The sequence below is a fragment of the Manihot esculenta genome, chromosome 8, assembly GCF_001659605.2.
Source record: "Manihot esculenta cultivar AM560-2 chromosome 8, M.esculenta_v8, whole genome shotgun sequence".
Taxonomy (NCBI): Eukaryota; Viridiplantae; Streptophyta; class Magnoliopsida; order Malpighiales; family Euphorbiaceae; genus Manihot; species Manihot esculenta.
This window is the reverse complement of record NC_035168.2, coordinates 9,529,741-9,545,916: the sequence shown is the minus strand read 5'-3', so window position 1 is coordinate 9,545,916 and position 16,176 is coordinate 9,529,741. Positions and strand designations below refer to the sequence as shown.

The 16,176-nt window shown below is 35.3% G+C and overlaps 2 protein-coding genes across 4 annotated transcripts in view; one reads left to right on the top strand and one right to left on the bottom strand.

Annotated features, from left to right (window-relative positions):
* The window catches only part of LOC110620061 (protein PAT1 homolog 2), a 30,173-nt gene extending 26,442 nt beyond the window's left edge, over nt 1–3,731 (top strand). For 2 of the 3 annotated variants that reach the window (XM_021763633.2, XM_021763631.2), the window contains one exon: nt 1,083–3,731. In XM_021763633.2, the coding sequence (XP_021619325.1) occupies nt 1,083–3,124 (2,042 nt within the window). In that variant the 3' untranslated portion in view covers nt 3,125–3,731. Of the gene's footprint in view, nt 1–1,068 lie in introns of all 3 variants that reach the window. The other variant, XM_043959002.1, reaches the window with a different exon arrangement.
* Nucleotides 3,732–6,782: 3,051 nt separating this feature from the next.
* LOC110620033 (14 kDa zinc-binding protein) lies at nt 6,783–12,770 on the bottom strand. Its single transcript, XM_021763591.2, has 5 exons — nt 12,630–12,770; nt 11,475–11,532; nt 10,924–11,013; nt 7,156–7,273; nt 6,783–7,071 (listed from the first exon to the last, which is right to left on the bottom strand). Exons 1-5 carry the CDS (start codon nt 12,731–12,733, stop codon nt 7,004–7,006), a joined length of 438 nt encoding a protein of 145 aa, XP_021619283.1. The 5' UTR covers nt 12,734–12,770; the 3' UTR covers nt 6,783–7,003.
* Nucleotides 12,771–16,176: the final 3,406 nt, after the last annotated feature.

Sequence of the window (16,176 nt, the reverse complement as noted above, 5' to 3'; positions counted from 1 at the left end):
TAAAATTGAGGGTGCCATTGGGCTTTTCAGTAGAAGTATATGGAGCAATTTATTTATTCAGCTGAAATTTTAGCATTCCTGATATCTTTTACCCCACGAATAGACAACCTGTTTTGTTCTTGTTCAATTAAATGGGTTCCAACCATCTTATGAGCCTGTTGACTTGTAATTCGTTTGTCCAGAAGGTTCCATATGATTAGGGTGATGGAAACAGTGCTAGCAGGAGATAGTCCGTTCTGAAATGTGCTCTCTGAGTGAAAATAGGATAAGGGCAGCACATATGAAGGAAAAACCAACCCCAGTTATACATTAATCCAAACCTTTGGTGGGATTTATTATTTGAATCATATTAGCAGAAATGATATCACCAATTTTATCAGCATAGGTTTTTCTGAGCTGTGTTGTTCTAGTTTCTGATTTTAGATGAAATTCTTGGGCAATTGCATGAGTATCAGTATTCAGTATCATGAGCCATTTCTTTTACTTTATACACATTGAGGTTGGTGGAAAAGCTTGTGCATTTTTAGTGAGACAGTAAAAGGATACGTTAGTTTATTTTCTGCTTGCTTTGGTACATAGGAAAATTTTTGAAGGGGTTAGTAGTCCTAGAAATTGATCTCCTAAACATCTATGTTAAAAGGTAGACCAACCACTTGGTGCTTGGAGGATATTTACTCTCTTCCAGAATAATAGATTAACTCATTGCTTGTAGTTGTGTACTTCTATATTCATTTTTCTTCTATCAACATATTTTGGTATTTATTGTGTGCATAATGAAATTTTATGGGTGAACCCTGCGAAATTATTCCAATATTTTGCATTATATTCATATCGTCATCCAATACAAATCATTCCTGTGTCTAATGGTTATGTGTATGGCTGTACAATTTTATCAAGTAAAATGTAATTTGTGGACTAAATTTTCTGATATTTATGAGTAATTTCAGGTTTTCTTACTTGCATCAGGACCCAGTTAACTAATTCTTGTGTGCAAGTTTCTAGGAATTTGTTCTTTTCAAAGATTTCATCAATTTTAATTCCTTCCTTTGATCTCAGCCGTTCTCACAGCTTATTGTTTTCAGGTTCATCTGCCACTGATTGGGCACAAGATGAAGAACTTGCTAGTTGGTTAGATCAGCAAATGTTTGATATTGAAAATGCTCAGGAAGCCAAGAGATGGTCATCACAGCCTCAATCTTCATCTGCTCGTTTCTCAGAATCAAAACTTTTGTACAGAACTTCCTCGTATCCCCAGGAGCAACCACAGTTGCACCGCTTCTCAAGTGAACCAATTCTTGTACCCAAATCAAGTTTCACATCTTTCCCCCCTCCAGGTGGCAGAAACCAACAGGCTTCACATGATCACTTGAATAACTCCTCTCTTACTAGTGCACCACAGCCCTTCTCTGCTCCCAACTTTTCCCCTTCGTCCAACTCTAATCTTCATCTGGCTGGCATGCATCATGGGTTACGTTACCATGGAAATATGCCTGCAATCACCTCTCCTGGCCATTCTTTTAGTAGCAGGCCACAAAATCACTGGGTTAACAATGCTGGTCTACTCCAAGTAGATCAATCTAGCCTCTTACAAAGCATATTGCAGCAGCAATTATCCCATAAAAATGGTCTAATGTCTGCACAGCTGATGTCACCACAGCAGCAGAGACTGCATACTGGAATCCAGCCATCTTTGGCTCATTTTGCAGCAGTGCAATCCCACCTTTATAATGCCCACCCTTCATCAGCACATAAAATGGTGTTTGGATTATCGGATCAAAAACACAAATCGCAAAAGGGCAGACAGAATACTCGTCTCTCTCAACAAAGCTCTGATGCTAGCAGTCAGAAAAGTGATGGTGGTGGTTTTCAATTTAGATCAAAGTACATGACAGCTGAAGAGATAGAAAGTATTCTGAAAATGCAGCACGCTGCCACACATAACAATGACCCATATGTAGATGATTATTATCATCAAGCTAGTCTTACCAAAAGATCTGGAGGATCCAGAGCAAAACAACATTTCTGCCCATCTCATATGAAAGAGCTTCATTCTCGAGGTCGTAACAGCACAGACCAGCAATCTCATCTACATGTTAATGCTGTTGGGAGGATTCCTGTGCCTTCCATACGTAAGCTACAGCCTCTTCTTGATGTTGATGCACCTGGTTCTGCTGACAGAAACTCTGAAGAAATATCTGAGAGGTCTCTAGAACAGGAACCAATGTTTGCTGCTAGAATTGCTGTTGAAGATGCCCTATGTCTTATTCTTGATGTGGAGGATATTGATCGGTTTCTACAGTTCAATCATCCCCAAGATGGTGGGTCTCAACTCAGATATAAGCGTCAGATATTGCTTGAAGGATTAGCCACATCACTTCAGCTTGTTGATCCACTTGGCCAAAGTGGCAGCACAGTAGGCCTGGCCCCCAAGGATGATATTGTGTTCCTTAGAATAGTTTCTCTTCCCAAGGGTCGAAAGTTTATCTCTAAGTTCCTTCAGCTTCTTTTACCTGGTAGCAAACTCACCCGAATTGTCTGTATGGCTATTTTCCGTCACCTGAGGTTTTTGTTTGGCAGTGTTTCTTCAGATACAGGAGCAGCTGAGGCAACTATGAATCTTGTGAAGACTGTCTCAGCGTCTGTTAACAGCATGGATCTTCATGCACTGAGTGCTTGCCTTGTTGCGGTTGTTTGTTCTTCTGAGCAGCCACCATTTAGACCTCTTGGTAGTCCAGCTGGAGATGGTGCCTCTGTTATTTTGAAGTGTCTTCTTGAGAAGGCAACTAAACTATTAAATGATCCCCATACGGCAGCCAACTGTGGTGGACCTAATTTTGCTCTCTGGCAGGCATCATTTGATGAATTTTTTGATCTTCTTACCAAGTATTGCCTGATTAAATATGATACAATACTGCAATCACTCTATGCAAAGGACCCAACTAGCACAGAAAGTATTGATGTAGAAGTACGTGCAGCTACAAAATTTGAAATGCCTGTGGAACTTTTACGGGCGTGCCTTCCTCATACTAATGAACGCCAGATGGAACTTTTAAGACATTTTGGGCAGCAACGCAATCCCATTACCGGAAGTGGTCTCATAAACTCGGAAACTGTAAGGAGTTAACAGGAAAGAACTGAAGATATCTTAAAAGGGGTCGTTCTCTGCACATCCCTCATGGATACTTTGGTGGAATGCAATTGCGAAGGTATTGGTGATCAGAAAAGATGACCATTTACTGGGGGAATATTTACAGGCTATCTGTTTAATTATTTTTCCTGAATTATCGTCAAGAATGTGTTAGATGAAAAGTATTCCTCCGGGAGTTGGTGACTGGAAGAAACTTTTATTGTGAGGAGCTTTATTTCGTCTTAAACCGCAAGAAAAATTAGATGCACAGGAGATGAAATGTACAGGGTGGTCTTAGAAACATCAGAAGTCCTCTTTTATCTGCCATATTAATTTGAAGATGCTTGTGATTCAAAAATGGCAAGATGTATTCAGATAGAGGGATGTAATAAATGCAACAATCGTTGGTTTGGGGAGGGAGGGGAAGAGAGGAAATTGATGATCTTCAGTTAAATTAGCCCATAACTTGCATGATAACCTGGGGTGAATTCATCGTCCCCGAACAACTTGTGGCTCTGTAACAATGCGGTTTTTTAAATATTAAATTGTAACACAAATATCTCGACTTTAAATTTCAAGTAACATTAAAATCCTTGTTTACTTATTGCTGATTTAGCATTTGCATTTCCAGCCGTTCCTTGTTACCATCTCTTTTCTCTTTCATTCCTTAATTGTCTTACTCGTGACACTCGTCTTCTTCCTCTTCGTCTCCTTATTCTTGCTCGTGCTTCTTCCTCTCCCGGCTGGCTGTCCTGTATCTCTTTGCTCTTTATGTCTTGCCACTTCTGCCTCCGATCTAGGACCTTGTCAATGAACGAGCTTTGTCCTCGTAGTGCAAACCTCAATCTTTTAGTGGAGAACCCTATCTCCTCTTCAACCAAATGAAGACCTCAATTGAAGTATAAATCCAAAAAGGCTTATTTATATAGAATTACAAATAAAATTTGCAATGATGTCCACTGTAATTCTCTATTGACAAAGTAGAAAGAGAATCAACACCAGAACACTGAAAATACCAGAAACAAAATCAAATCCTGATTGCTAATGAACTTAAAGCAAATGGAAAGTTAGAAAATTAAATCGCTGCAGTCTTCATACCTATTCTAATTTTTTTCTGTAGCTGCTGCACTGACATTTACCGCCAACATGAAAGTTAAAATGGGAGTGTTTGCACCCATGTTAATTTGTTAATTTTATTATAGACCTATTAAATCAATGGGTTTTATAATTAACACTATTTAAAATCAATTTAGTCGGCTATAAACTAGGTCTTTTGACCCATTCACCTGAAACCTAAATGCAGCCCAACACAAAGCCGAAATCCATAACACAGTCGAAATCCATGACCCATTTCACCTGGAAACTCAAGTGCAGCTTGACTTGAAACTAACCACCCCTTGATCACAAGATTATTATGGAATTCAAGATGTAGCTTAAGGAAGACGTGTTGGAGAATGGTTTGCAGCAGTTACAGTGAGAATATTTCCTCATAATCCACTCTTTGCCTATATTCTAAAGCCACATGTTGTATTGTACTTATAATCTCATATTTATTTTATGGCAATCAAATAGTTCTTTTACATTAAATGTCTTTAATTTAATTGATCTATTGTCTACCATAAAATTATCTTTCTCCTTATTCTTTGCTTTCCTTCCTTCCTTTTTCTCCTTGTGGTTAGCTTTTTCAGGCCATAGCTCTGCATGCTTTCCTGCCTTCACTAGTTTATTGATTAAAGTTTCTGCATCTACATTTCCAAGGTCATCTGTTATCTCAAATCAATTTCGTAGCATTAAGACCTGGAAATAATGAACAAGCTCAACAGGCTAGATAAATTTTGCTGACAATGACCGAAAATGACAAAGGAGGTGTGAAAATGAATGGAAAAAAGTTTCCGATTTGTTACTTCAGTTAAATACTGGATCGAGAATAGAATTAATGATAGCTTAGAAGAAATTTATTTTGCAAGTAAAGAAAAATCAATACATACATGCGTTAGTTCCTTTGCTTGCTTCTTCAGCTCAGATGGATTGATAATTTTTGGACCTGTAACAGTATAATTTATTACCTAATCATCAGAATATATGTTAACAGAGGCCAATACTTTCTTAGCCTCGAATAATATCATGTAAGATGATTATCTTATGAAAAGGTGGGATTAGGGGTTTCTAAGTAGAAGAAAGAAATCTCTAACCCCTACTTCTCGCAGCCCACATGCAAGAGTGTCCCTTGAGTTGTTCATCTTCTTTCTCCATTATTCATCCTAAGATTGTATAAATAGATAAATGATTGTTATAGATACAGAAAAAATAAATAAAAAACATAAAAAATATTTATAAAGTAGCCAAAAATTAATTGACAATGTTTGTAATTTTTTCTGGAAATCTTGGACATGCATTTTTTCGCGGCTATAGAAAATGACGTGGGGAAGATAAAGAAGCATTTAGAATCTTCCTTGAAGCTGTTCATGTTGAAGGTTCTGAACTTTATTTGAAACTTGGATGCGGCCCATGTCACTTGGCCCAGTAGAGAAACGCTCAGCTTCTCTAATCCAACGCCGCAACAACATCGTTTAATCTAACAAATATCAATATGAACATTAGAAGTTATCACCTTATTGCTGTAAGCGTTGATTGTTAATACTACTTAATCTCATCCAGATTATAGTTTTAAAAGTATTTTCTTCCGATTTATTCTTAAATTGTGAAAATAAAATGTAACCTTAAGTGGAGAAACCGACGAAATTTCACCTGTTCTTATGAAATTCCAAACCAGTAACTCAATTAAAAGTACTTCTAAAATTCAAATAATGTCAGCTTCTACAATTAAAAAAATTCTAATTTTAAATTTTAAAAATTTTCTCATTCTACCAATTTTTAGAATAGCAATATTACATAGGACAACTCGAGTTTTAAATGTCTTCACTTAAATTCTTTTTTAGGGATCAATTTTAAAGATAAAATTAAGATAAAAGAGCAGAAAATATCCTAAATTTGGAGTCATAACCGCCAAAGAGATGGGAGACTGAAGTCTAATTCCTACTCAATTAGGCTTAGCTCTTTCTCATATTTAAGCATCTTTTCTCATAAATGCAGAAAAATGCAGAAACAATGACTAAAAAATGCGTAAAAAAAATACTGAATGAAAAATGGAAAATCCTTGAATATGATAATCAAACATATCGAATAACAAAAGCTACTCATCACTACGCATATGACAGAACCCATCTCTTCTCATCAAGAACACCGAAATCCACCCCCAACAAACGAAAAAAAAAAAAAAAAAAAAAGCAAGAAAAAAAAATCCCCTTCCCGTAACCGAAGCCAATGACAGTTGCACATACTAAGAATAGGACTAACAGAGACCTCGGCTAAGCGCTTACTTTAATAAGCAGATGAATACATTGTCTTGGGTGTTGAGAATATCAGTTTAATAAATGAGTGATCATATTATCGTGTCAATCCACGCGATGAATGAACAAAAAATTTGCTCTACCAAAGATATATTGAATCTGAAAACAACAGTATAAATATCAAATTGGTTCTAAAGAGAGTTGAGAGTACCTCTAGATTTTTCAAGTAATATTCGACAAAGGATTTTGATGATGAAACCTATCTTAATTAGTAATAAAAACAGCGCCATTCAACAGCAATAATGTAAAGTAAAACCAGTCAATCGACATGCTTTCCCAATTAAGTTCGACAAAAGACTTACTGCTTCACTGTCTTATAGCTTCACCAGTTTTTCACATTATTTAAATAACATGCCAGATTGCAAATGCAGGTCAATTCTTTCTGAGATACAAGTTCAATAGTAATAGCAGCACTAGGCAATACATTTCAACCATTGAACATGTCTGTCCACATGATGGCTCCATCTTAGCCAGGAGGCCAGTTCATTTGACGTCCCCCAAGGAGGTGGATGTGAAGGTGATAAACAGATTGACCTGTGCAAGAAAAAAGGGGAAAAAAAAAACAAATTAATAGCTATTATGCTTGATGCCTCAGCTAGTAATAAGAGGACCACATACATCCACTTGGCCCATCATTAATCACAATCCTAAAACCATCTTCAAGTCCTTCCTGCTTAGCAATGAGCTTAGCAGTATACAGCAGGTGACCCAGAATATCACGGTGTCTCTCCTCAGCCTAAGAAAGTGATATAAAATAATTAGAATGGGCATAAAACAACCTAACATAAATAAAAAGCTGACAATTAGGTTAAGAAGCTTTCACAGGGTCAAAAAAGGGCCCACCAAATCTATCTATTCAACAGCTAACAGATAATTCAGAGGCAAGGAATTTTTTCCTCTTTTTTAAGGTGGATTCTATAATGACATAGAGCAGGAACAACATATGGTTCACTTTTGCTCTTCGAACATGTCAAGTTGTTAGAATGTAGAACTTCAAGTTTGTTTCTTGAAGCACGTGCTTAAACGTACCAGCGCATTCAGGGCCACAAATGGAACAATGCTGTGAGTATTGAAAGGCTTAGATGGTGGCAACAAAAGAAAATTGTAAACAGTATAACCACAATGCCATTTACCTTAATATAAGGCTTCCACATTCGACTCCCTATGATAGAAGAAAGAGCTTAAAGAAAACGTAATAGACCAAGGAAATAGACAGAGCCCAAATTACTTTGCTTGTACAGAGAATGAAATAAAGGAAAGGGTAGCAATAACGCTCTCTTTAATTTACTTCAAAATATTATTCACTTAATAATACAACTGATATTCCAAGAACTACAGAGAGAAATCGTGGCTCAGCAATATTGCCAAAAAAACATTTATATATATTATATATACCAGACATGCTCTATATTTTCTCATTCCATATATTTATAGGCCTATATAAGAGAATCTTCTCAGCATGTCCATTTCTCCGCTATTTCCACAACTGGCGAGAATATCGCTAACGCTTCCATCAGCAATTTCCAAATTCTTCTGGAGAACTCACCCTATTCCTTCCCCTGCTTGCCCTTACTCTTTCTGGTGTAGACCTTCCATGAGCCGGCTTCCTATAGGCCCGGCCTTTCTCTATAGCCTGATTCGCTACATTGCCACCCTCTAGATAAGCAACCTTGTCCTATGATTAAAATAAGGAAATTGATCCTAGAAATCCACACAACTTACCCAGGTTGCCTGCTCACTGGAACTTCTTTTCTATTGAACAAGAAATTGTTGCACCATTTCTCCATTAATTATGCTTTACCGAAAACCCGGGCTTTCTACCCAAAAAGTGGGATAAATAAAAGATATTGCCAATAAGGTGTGGAGGGAAATACATTTGCCATCGAGTGGTGCACTAGTCCAAAACTCATCAAAATTCATCAGCTTGCTGCCAATCCGACAGGCAGCAGAACCTGCCGCATGCCAGTCCAGTGGCAAATTATTTATTTTTATTTTTTTAAAAAAATCCATGCCTGAAAGGCGGAAGGTGCTAGACAAAGCCTACTGCCTGTGATATTAAAAAAAATTTTAAATAAGTGCCCTTGCTGTACCTTTTTTTAAAATATTAATAATATTAAAATATATTATTCTAATATAATTAAATATATTTTTAATTATGAAGGTTTAATTATGAAGATTGAATTACTATTTTAATTGTGGGAAATTATTAGGTTTACTTAAAAACAACATTACATTTCTGCAATTCCAAAATTATCAGGTTTACTATTTTGATGATTAAATTTTCTAATTATCGTAATCATGTTTTAATTTGTTTACAAATTTTTATTTTAATTATATTAAATGGCCGATAGCACAGCAAGTGGATCTAGTGCTGCTCTGGGCAGTAGGAGAACAGACCCTACAAGGACACATGCAAAACAAGTAGCTGAACACAACACAAACAATCTTCACATTTATTGCTCGAGGATTATAAAAGGGGGCGTTAATAGAATGAAGTAACACCTTGTTGAAGGTTATAAGAATGTGATAATATATTTTAATATTATATATTAAAATATTAATATATAATATTTTTGGGAAGAGCCGTTACCCGTTATCACGTTATACAACGGCTCCCTTGATTTGCAGGGATAACAACCGTTACGTAACGATAACGGCCGTTACCAATAATTAAAATTCTTTTACATTCTTCCTCTTCTGCTCTCTATATTCATTTTCATTAGTTTCTACACTTTTCAGCAATTTCAAAGACTATATTTTTTAAGTTCTCTTTCAAATTTCAATCTTCCCTGTATATTTCTCATATAAGCTTAGATCCATCATAAACTACTCTATTTCCAAGCTTATTTCTTCTAAAAAGTTAGTTAAATTTTATCTATTTTAGTTTTTAATTGTTATTTTTTTCCTTTTTAAAAAAAGTTTTTGTGGATTAAAGTGTTAGTTTTGAGTTAAAATTGTACTTTAAGCAATTAGTTTATTCAATCTATAAAGATTATGTTAATTTTTCTTATTTTAAACTATACGATATTTAACTTAAGTTAAATCATCTACATTACACATGTCTATTATGCATTTGTATACATTGTTCAGAATTAGATCTAATTAATATCATTTCATTTATGAACTTTGCAAATTTTTTTGAAAATTTGTGTGGCACCAGATTGTTACTGTTACATTACAGCCGTTACAGGCCTATTTTCATTACCTGCGAACACAAACGTGGCCGCGATCACGATTTAAAACCATGATTACCAGGAGGGACATGAAACCTCCAAGTTATCATGAGGTTAGAGTTAGGTTGCTTAACAAGGAAAAAGAGAATACAAATGATCTGTTAGTCGCATAAAGAAGAATGGAAGAATTATGGATGTAAATTGATGTGATAAGTGGACAGACAGAAGAGGGAGAATCTTGATTAATTTCTTGGTTTCTTGTCTAAAGGCGTATTTTTAAAATCAATAGATGCATCAAAGGAATAAAAAAGCGACAGCATTATTGGCTGCTTTGATTGAGAAACAATTAAATGAGATTAGACCAGAGAACATTGTGCGTGTTTATGTTTCCCATATATATTGTTCCACCCGTATTCTAAAATTAGGCAACTCTTATCCCTTTACCATCTATGTGTTCTACCTGCATTCTAAAGCACCTTTTACTCACAATTCTCCATTACAAATGTCTCCAGCTAGTGTTCTTTAATTTCCAGATTCGAAATTACTCGGTGATCTCTCTGTTTCTATTATTTTAAACTATAGCTCCAAAACCTTAGCTTCACTTGGGTTTTTCTCTTGGTAGTCCAAATCTGAACCATGACTCTCTCTGTCTCTCCCTCACACTCATTTTGTGTTCACAACTCGAATTTAGTTTGATAGAAACAGGTCCATGGTTGAATTTTTTGCTTTTCTTCCCTTATTTTACAGATTGCAACATTGTGCACGTTCAATGATTCGAAGAAGAAGAGTGGACATAGTGAGTTTATCTCTTAGCAGGGAAGTAGGTGCAAAATTGCAAGTAGCACTCAAAAAGTGCTAGGAAAGAAAGCAACCTAAGAATGCAAATCCAATAGACTGAACTGGTATAACCGACTAACAAAAATGAATGTTAACCAAAATTATCAATTCAATTTGGGTCCAATAAATTAGTACATCATATATACTTCAGTTGGTTCCTAAATTGTGAGTGCCACCAATAGCCAATGGGCAAAACATAATCCACGCATTCAATATGTTGTTGACCAAGCATTGTTATAATAGGTCACTCCACTCAAATTTCAAAACTAAGCAAAATAAAAGTAATTAACTAAGGAAGCATTTTCATGCAAATTTCCAAAGAGCTAGAGTTGTTAATGTTCCAAAGGGGTTACGAAATTAAAGCTATGCAACCTACCTTAGACAGCCCAGTTAAGCCATCCTTGACTTTGGGAATGATCAAAATGTGTGTAGGAGCTTGAGGAGATATGTCCCTAAAAGCTAGGACCTGACAAGAGAAAACAAATAAAAAAGGACCAAACAGCAAAAGCATTAAAGCAGTATCTCAATTAGAAAAATATTTAAGACAAAAAAGAAAAGGCAATAAACATAGAATTGGTTTTGAGTTGATAGGATCCAAAGTTGACAAACAGTTGAAACACGTTGCCGATAAAAAAAAAGGAAAATTACAATAACCTTAAGCAATTTTTCAGTAAAAAATTTTACTAACTAATATTTTGATTAAACACTTCTTTCACCTCTTTTTTTACTCTATTATTCGCATTTTACTGAAGAACTAATAATCCACCAAAATCATACAAAAGGAAAAAAATTTCAAATCAAGAAATCGAAAAAGAAAAATCAAGGTTTTCATAAATACCATTCAAAATGGTATATTTCTGTTAGTCACCAATTAAACATTTTCCTATGAATGAACTTTCAGCAACAAATCAAACAACATCCAAGTACCTTATCATCCTCATAAACAACATTTGATGGGATTTCCTTGTTGATAATTTTGTCAAAACTGCAGGTCAAACAAATATTATAATAAGTATGGGATCTATTTACTACTTGAAATTTGTAACACAGACACAACAACAGAGCAATTCTGGTTGTGGTTCAAAGAAAAGAGTATTCAACAAAAAAATTAAGAAAAGAGTAATAAGCCTAGTCATAAAACCATTCAAACATAAATTGCAGGCTAAATGGGGGAAAAAAGACCAAAAATGCATTCACCAGTCAGCACTCCTAAATCAATAAAAAATTTACTCTAGTTTGACAAATTTGAAGTACAAATTTAAGCATAAACACTAGGCATTACCAGACTTCACTCAATCAGGAAGTGAACCATAAATTGAAAACATTAATATATCCTAGATAGTACTTCTGTTTGTTCCCAAAAAAAAATAAAAATCCTAGCTAGGTCTCATGGGATATATAAAAGGCTACAAATCTTGGGGTGGGGTAGAAAAGCTGAATAAACTCAACTATAGTCTTCTTCCAAAGCACCTATCAAAATTCCGATAGTGGTTTTGATAGTAATGATCCCATTATGTCTACTTGTCTATCCATTTCTTTAAACCCTTTTTCCCACATTGCATTTCTTTCTGATTCAAAATACTGTTCTTCACTCACAGAGCACATACAAAGTCTTGGTACAAAAGCGGACAATGCCACTAAAACAGGAACACCAAAGGGTACTCAAACACTCATTCTACCCAAGAAATCATCGTGTGATGTTCAAAAGGCAGAGTATAAATTACTTATCATGTTATTCCTTCGAAAACTTAAATACATATGTTTCAAAAGGTTTACACGCATTTCTATTCTTCAGTTAACATGTGGTTTAGCAGTCCAAAAATATCAAGAGGAAGAAAAATAGTTCGATTAGCACAAATAACAAGTGAATGAGAGTAAATAGCCAGAAAAGATTATAAAGAAACAGAAAACTATTTGAACCATCAAAGGATTAAAAATAGTACACAAACCCTCCAATTCAATTCACAAGAGTCAAGAAAACGCTCCCACATTCAATTTAGGTGATTAGGAGAAAATTATCCACACAGGCTAAAAGCAAATAAAAAAGCGAAAGAGAACGACAGAAAACGGTGTTTGGCTTACATGGTGGGAGAATCGGAGGGAACAGCTGCGAGAGCAGCCTCTTTCTCGGAAGCCATAATGTGAGAGGACAATACGCTGATTCGGCCTTTTATATTGCCGTCCATATCCCTAAGTCTCTTCCGCTGCTTGCTTAAGCAGGGAGGTATCATACCCATTTTATTTAGGTAAATTATATTTTAATTTTTGTATTTTAATATAATTAATAAATTAATTTTTATATTTTTAAAAATTAAAACTTTAAATATCTCCATTCGTCTAAATTAAAAATTTCTAACTATAATTTAATTTTTATATTTTTAAAAATTAAAAATTTAAATTTCTCAATAATCAGTTTGTTTAAATTAAAAATTTTTATTTATTTTTATAGTTATAAATGTGGAGATATTTTTATTATCTTTATAAAATAGATAAATTAGAGTTGAGTTTTTAAATTTTAATATAATTAATAAATCAATTTTTATATTTTTTAAAAATTATAATTTTAAATTTTTTTAAAATTAATTCGTCCTCAGTTAATGTAAATATTTAAATATTTTATTTTTTATTTAAAAAAATATTTAAATCTCCATTAATTTTTATCTATAATATCTCCTTTAATTAATTTTTAATATTTTTTATTTTTTAACTTCTATTAATTAAAATACTTTAATATTTATAGTTTCAAAATTTTTAAAAAATACTTATAATTTTAATGATTTTTAAGTGGTACTAAATAATATTTAAGAAAGTTGTAAGCTTTTATAAAAAAATATTTTAGCAAAAATTGTATTTTTAAAAGTTTGACCATCCACTAATTTTGAATTAATGTCTTTAATTGGCGTAAGAATTATAAATTTAGCCGAATTAAATATAGAAATTTAAGGATTCAGTTTTAAGAATATAAGAACTGGTTTCCTTCTGTGACTCGATACTTTCGCTTTTTCCTCTTCCTTAAATCTAACTTTTTCTTTCCCCTTCTTCATGGAAGACGATCTGCGTCAATTGACTATCGATGAAGAAGAAAATGTTGTTGTTCCTATTAAGAGCTCCAAAAATATTCCGATAATCACTTATGATTTCTGTATGGTGGGGATGTTTATCACATACAATCCAATCAATTTTCAGAATATGCAGACCTCTTTGGCAGATTTATGGCATCATTTACAGGGGTATCTATTATGAAATTAGAGGTAAAAAGATATCTGTTTCGGTTTTTTAATAATATTGATTTTGAAAATATAGTGAATGTGGACCCTTGGTTGTATAATCTATTCCTCCTTGTTTGGAAGGAGATACAAGGTAATGAAAACCATCTCCATATCTCTCTAACTCATTCTAATTTTTGGGTTCTGATTAAAGACCTCCCTTCTGGTTATTATAACGAGACGTTGGCTAAATTGATCGACGATTTTGAGCTTGATGAGGAGAGTGCAGCCCGAATAACTGATGATGCTAAAAAAAGGCTAAGAAACACTAAACATAACGTTGTTACATGTTTTCATTCCTCTCAACAGGATGCCTCTAACAATACCTCTGCGAATGTTAATTTGACAGGCAATAGTGAAGCGGTTCATCCGTCAAAGATTGGGATAACAGAAAGTAATGATTGTCCTGTGTTGGAATTGCTGAGGACTCGGTAATCCTTGGACAGTTAATGCATTGAAGGATTTGGCTACTAATTACAAGCCGGACATTTTATTTTTGATGGAAACAAAAGCTCTTAGTTCTCGTATGGAATTTTTTCATAATTTTTTACATTTTGATGGCTGCTTCTCAGTCAATAGACAAGGATTGGGAGGAGATTTTTTGTTAATGTGGAAAAGTCATATGTCTGTTTCTGGGGTTGGCTTTCCTTCAAATTTTATTGATTCAATTGTTTCGGAAGGTAATGCTCAATGGAGGTTTGCTAGTTATTATGGGTTTTCGAAATCACAACGACGACGTCAGTCTTGGAACCTTATTCGAGCTTTATCTCGTAGAAACTTTCTTCCGTGGCTTTGTTCAGGAGACTTTAATGATTTATGCTCGAGAGATGAGAAACAAGGAGGAGCATTTTTGTCAAATTATCTTATACAGGGGTTTGATTTTTGAAGAATTTTGGGAAAATTTAGAGAATTTTTGTATTTCACTCTTAATCTTTACAATTGGTTTATATGACTATTTATATACAAAGAATTATTGTAATACCCGGCTAGACTCCGGTATCGGAATTCCTACCGTCCGGTGGAACCTCGGATGTCGGAAGCCTCTAGTAGGGTAGAAACATGTTTTCATAAAATGTTTTAAGGTATTTCATGGTTTTAAGTAAAATGGAAATGAGTTTTTGCATAAAAACAACCTTGAAGGAAAACTCAGGTTCGGCCGCCGAACCTCAAGTTCGGTCGCCGAACATGCATGCCTTCGGGAGCGCCTTTAGGCCCCCGAAAGCATAAGTGAGGAAAGTCCAGGTTCGGCCGCCGAACCTCAAGTTCGGTCGCCGAACATGGCATGCATGCGGAGGCACGTTCGGCCCCCGAACGTGGCCTGGCCAGCCACTATAAAAGGGTCCCTTAGCCGAAAACGGGCGAGCTTTTTCCCCATTTCCGGCCAAGGTGAGCTCTCCGCCGTCCCTCACCGATCTTGAGTCCTTTCCTTCAAATCTTTCAAGATTTTCACAAGTTTTTACTTTGTTTTGAAGATTTTTGAGTTTTAAGCAAGTTTTGGAGCTTTGAGGTTCAAGAACTCAAAAATCTCCCACCTCCGAGTTTAGGACGTCTCTCTCTCGATCTTCAAGAGGTAAGAGCCGATCTTAAGCTCATTTCATGTTTAAAGTAAGTTTTATGCAAGATCTATGGGGTAGAATGCATGTTTAGCTCATAGTTAGGTTTTTGAGTTAATATTATGTTTTGAGCAATGTATGTTGGATTTGTGTTGTTGCTGTGTGTTGTAGTTGAGGTTTAAGTTAGTTTGAAGCCCCTAGGAGCCAATGTATGTATATTTGCATGTTTTGGTTGAGCTAAATGCATGATTGGAAGTTTTGGAGGCAAATGTGCTTAAAGGAGCCAAGTTTCTGCCCTTTGGCAGAAACCAGGTTCGGCAGCCGAAGGAACTTTCGGCCGCCGAACATGGCTGGGGAGGCAGGCCTTTCGGCTGCCGAATTTGCCCCCGAAAAGAGACTTTCGTCTCTGTCTGGGACTTTCAGCCGCCGAAGGTGCCGCCGAACCTGCCCTGTTCTGCCTTCCTTTGCATGTTTTTGCATGATTGTTTTGAGGTGTTTTAGGGGGGTTTTGGGGGATGTTTTTAGAGTTATGTTCTAGTTGTTTGGTCCCTCATTTGAGTCCACCTGTGTAGGTTCGGACCCGAGGAACCGAGGACCCCAGCAGTAAGTTAGCTGCATCAGTCTTTGTCAGAGCTAGCCAGAGGTGAGTGGAATAAACCTTTATGTTTTTAAGTAAATCGATTATACAGTTTTGAGCATGTTCATGCATCATGAATGCCATGTGATGTTTAGGTTGTTTGCATTAGAATCCATGAATATGTTGCATTGCACATTTTAATGTTGATGTGGATGAATGTTGGATGATCCATA

Excerpts from the sequence above, each read along its gene's own strand:
- LOC110620033 (XM_021763591.2), bottom strand. The coding sequence starts at position 12,733 with ATGGACGGCAATATAAAAGGCCGAATCAGCGTATTGTCCTCTCACATT. Across the intron at positions 11,533-12,629 it reads CCCTCCGATTCTCCCACCAT|TTTTGACAAAATTATCAACA; the intron begins GTAAGCCAAACA and ends TTTGACCTGCAG. Across the intron at positions 7,274-10,923 it reads GCTTAACTGGGCTGTCTAAG|GCTGAGGAGAGACACCGTGA; the intron begins GTAGGTTGCATA and ends TCACTTTCTTAG.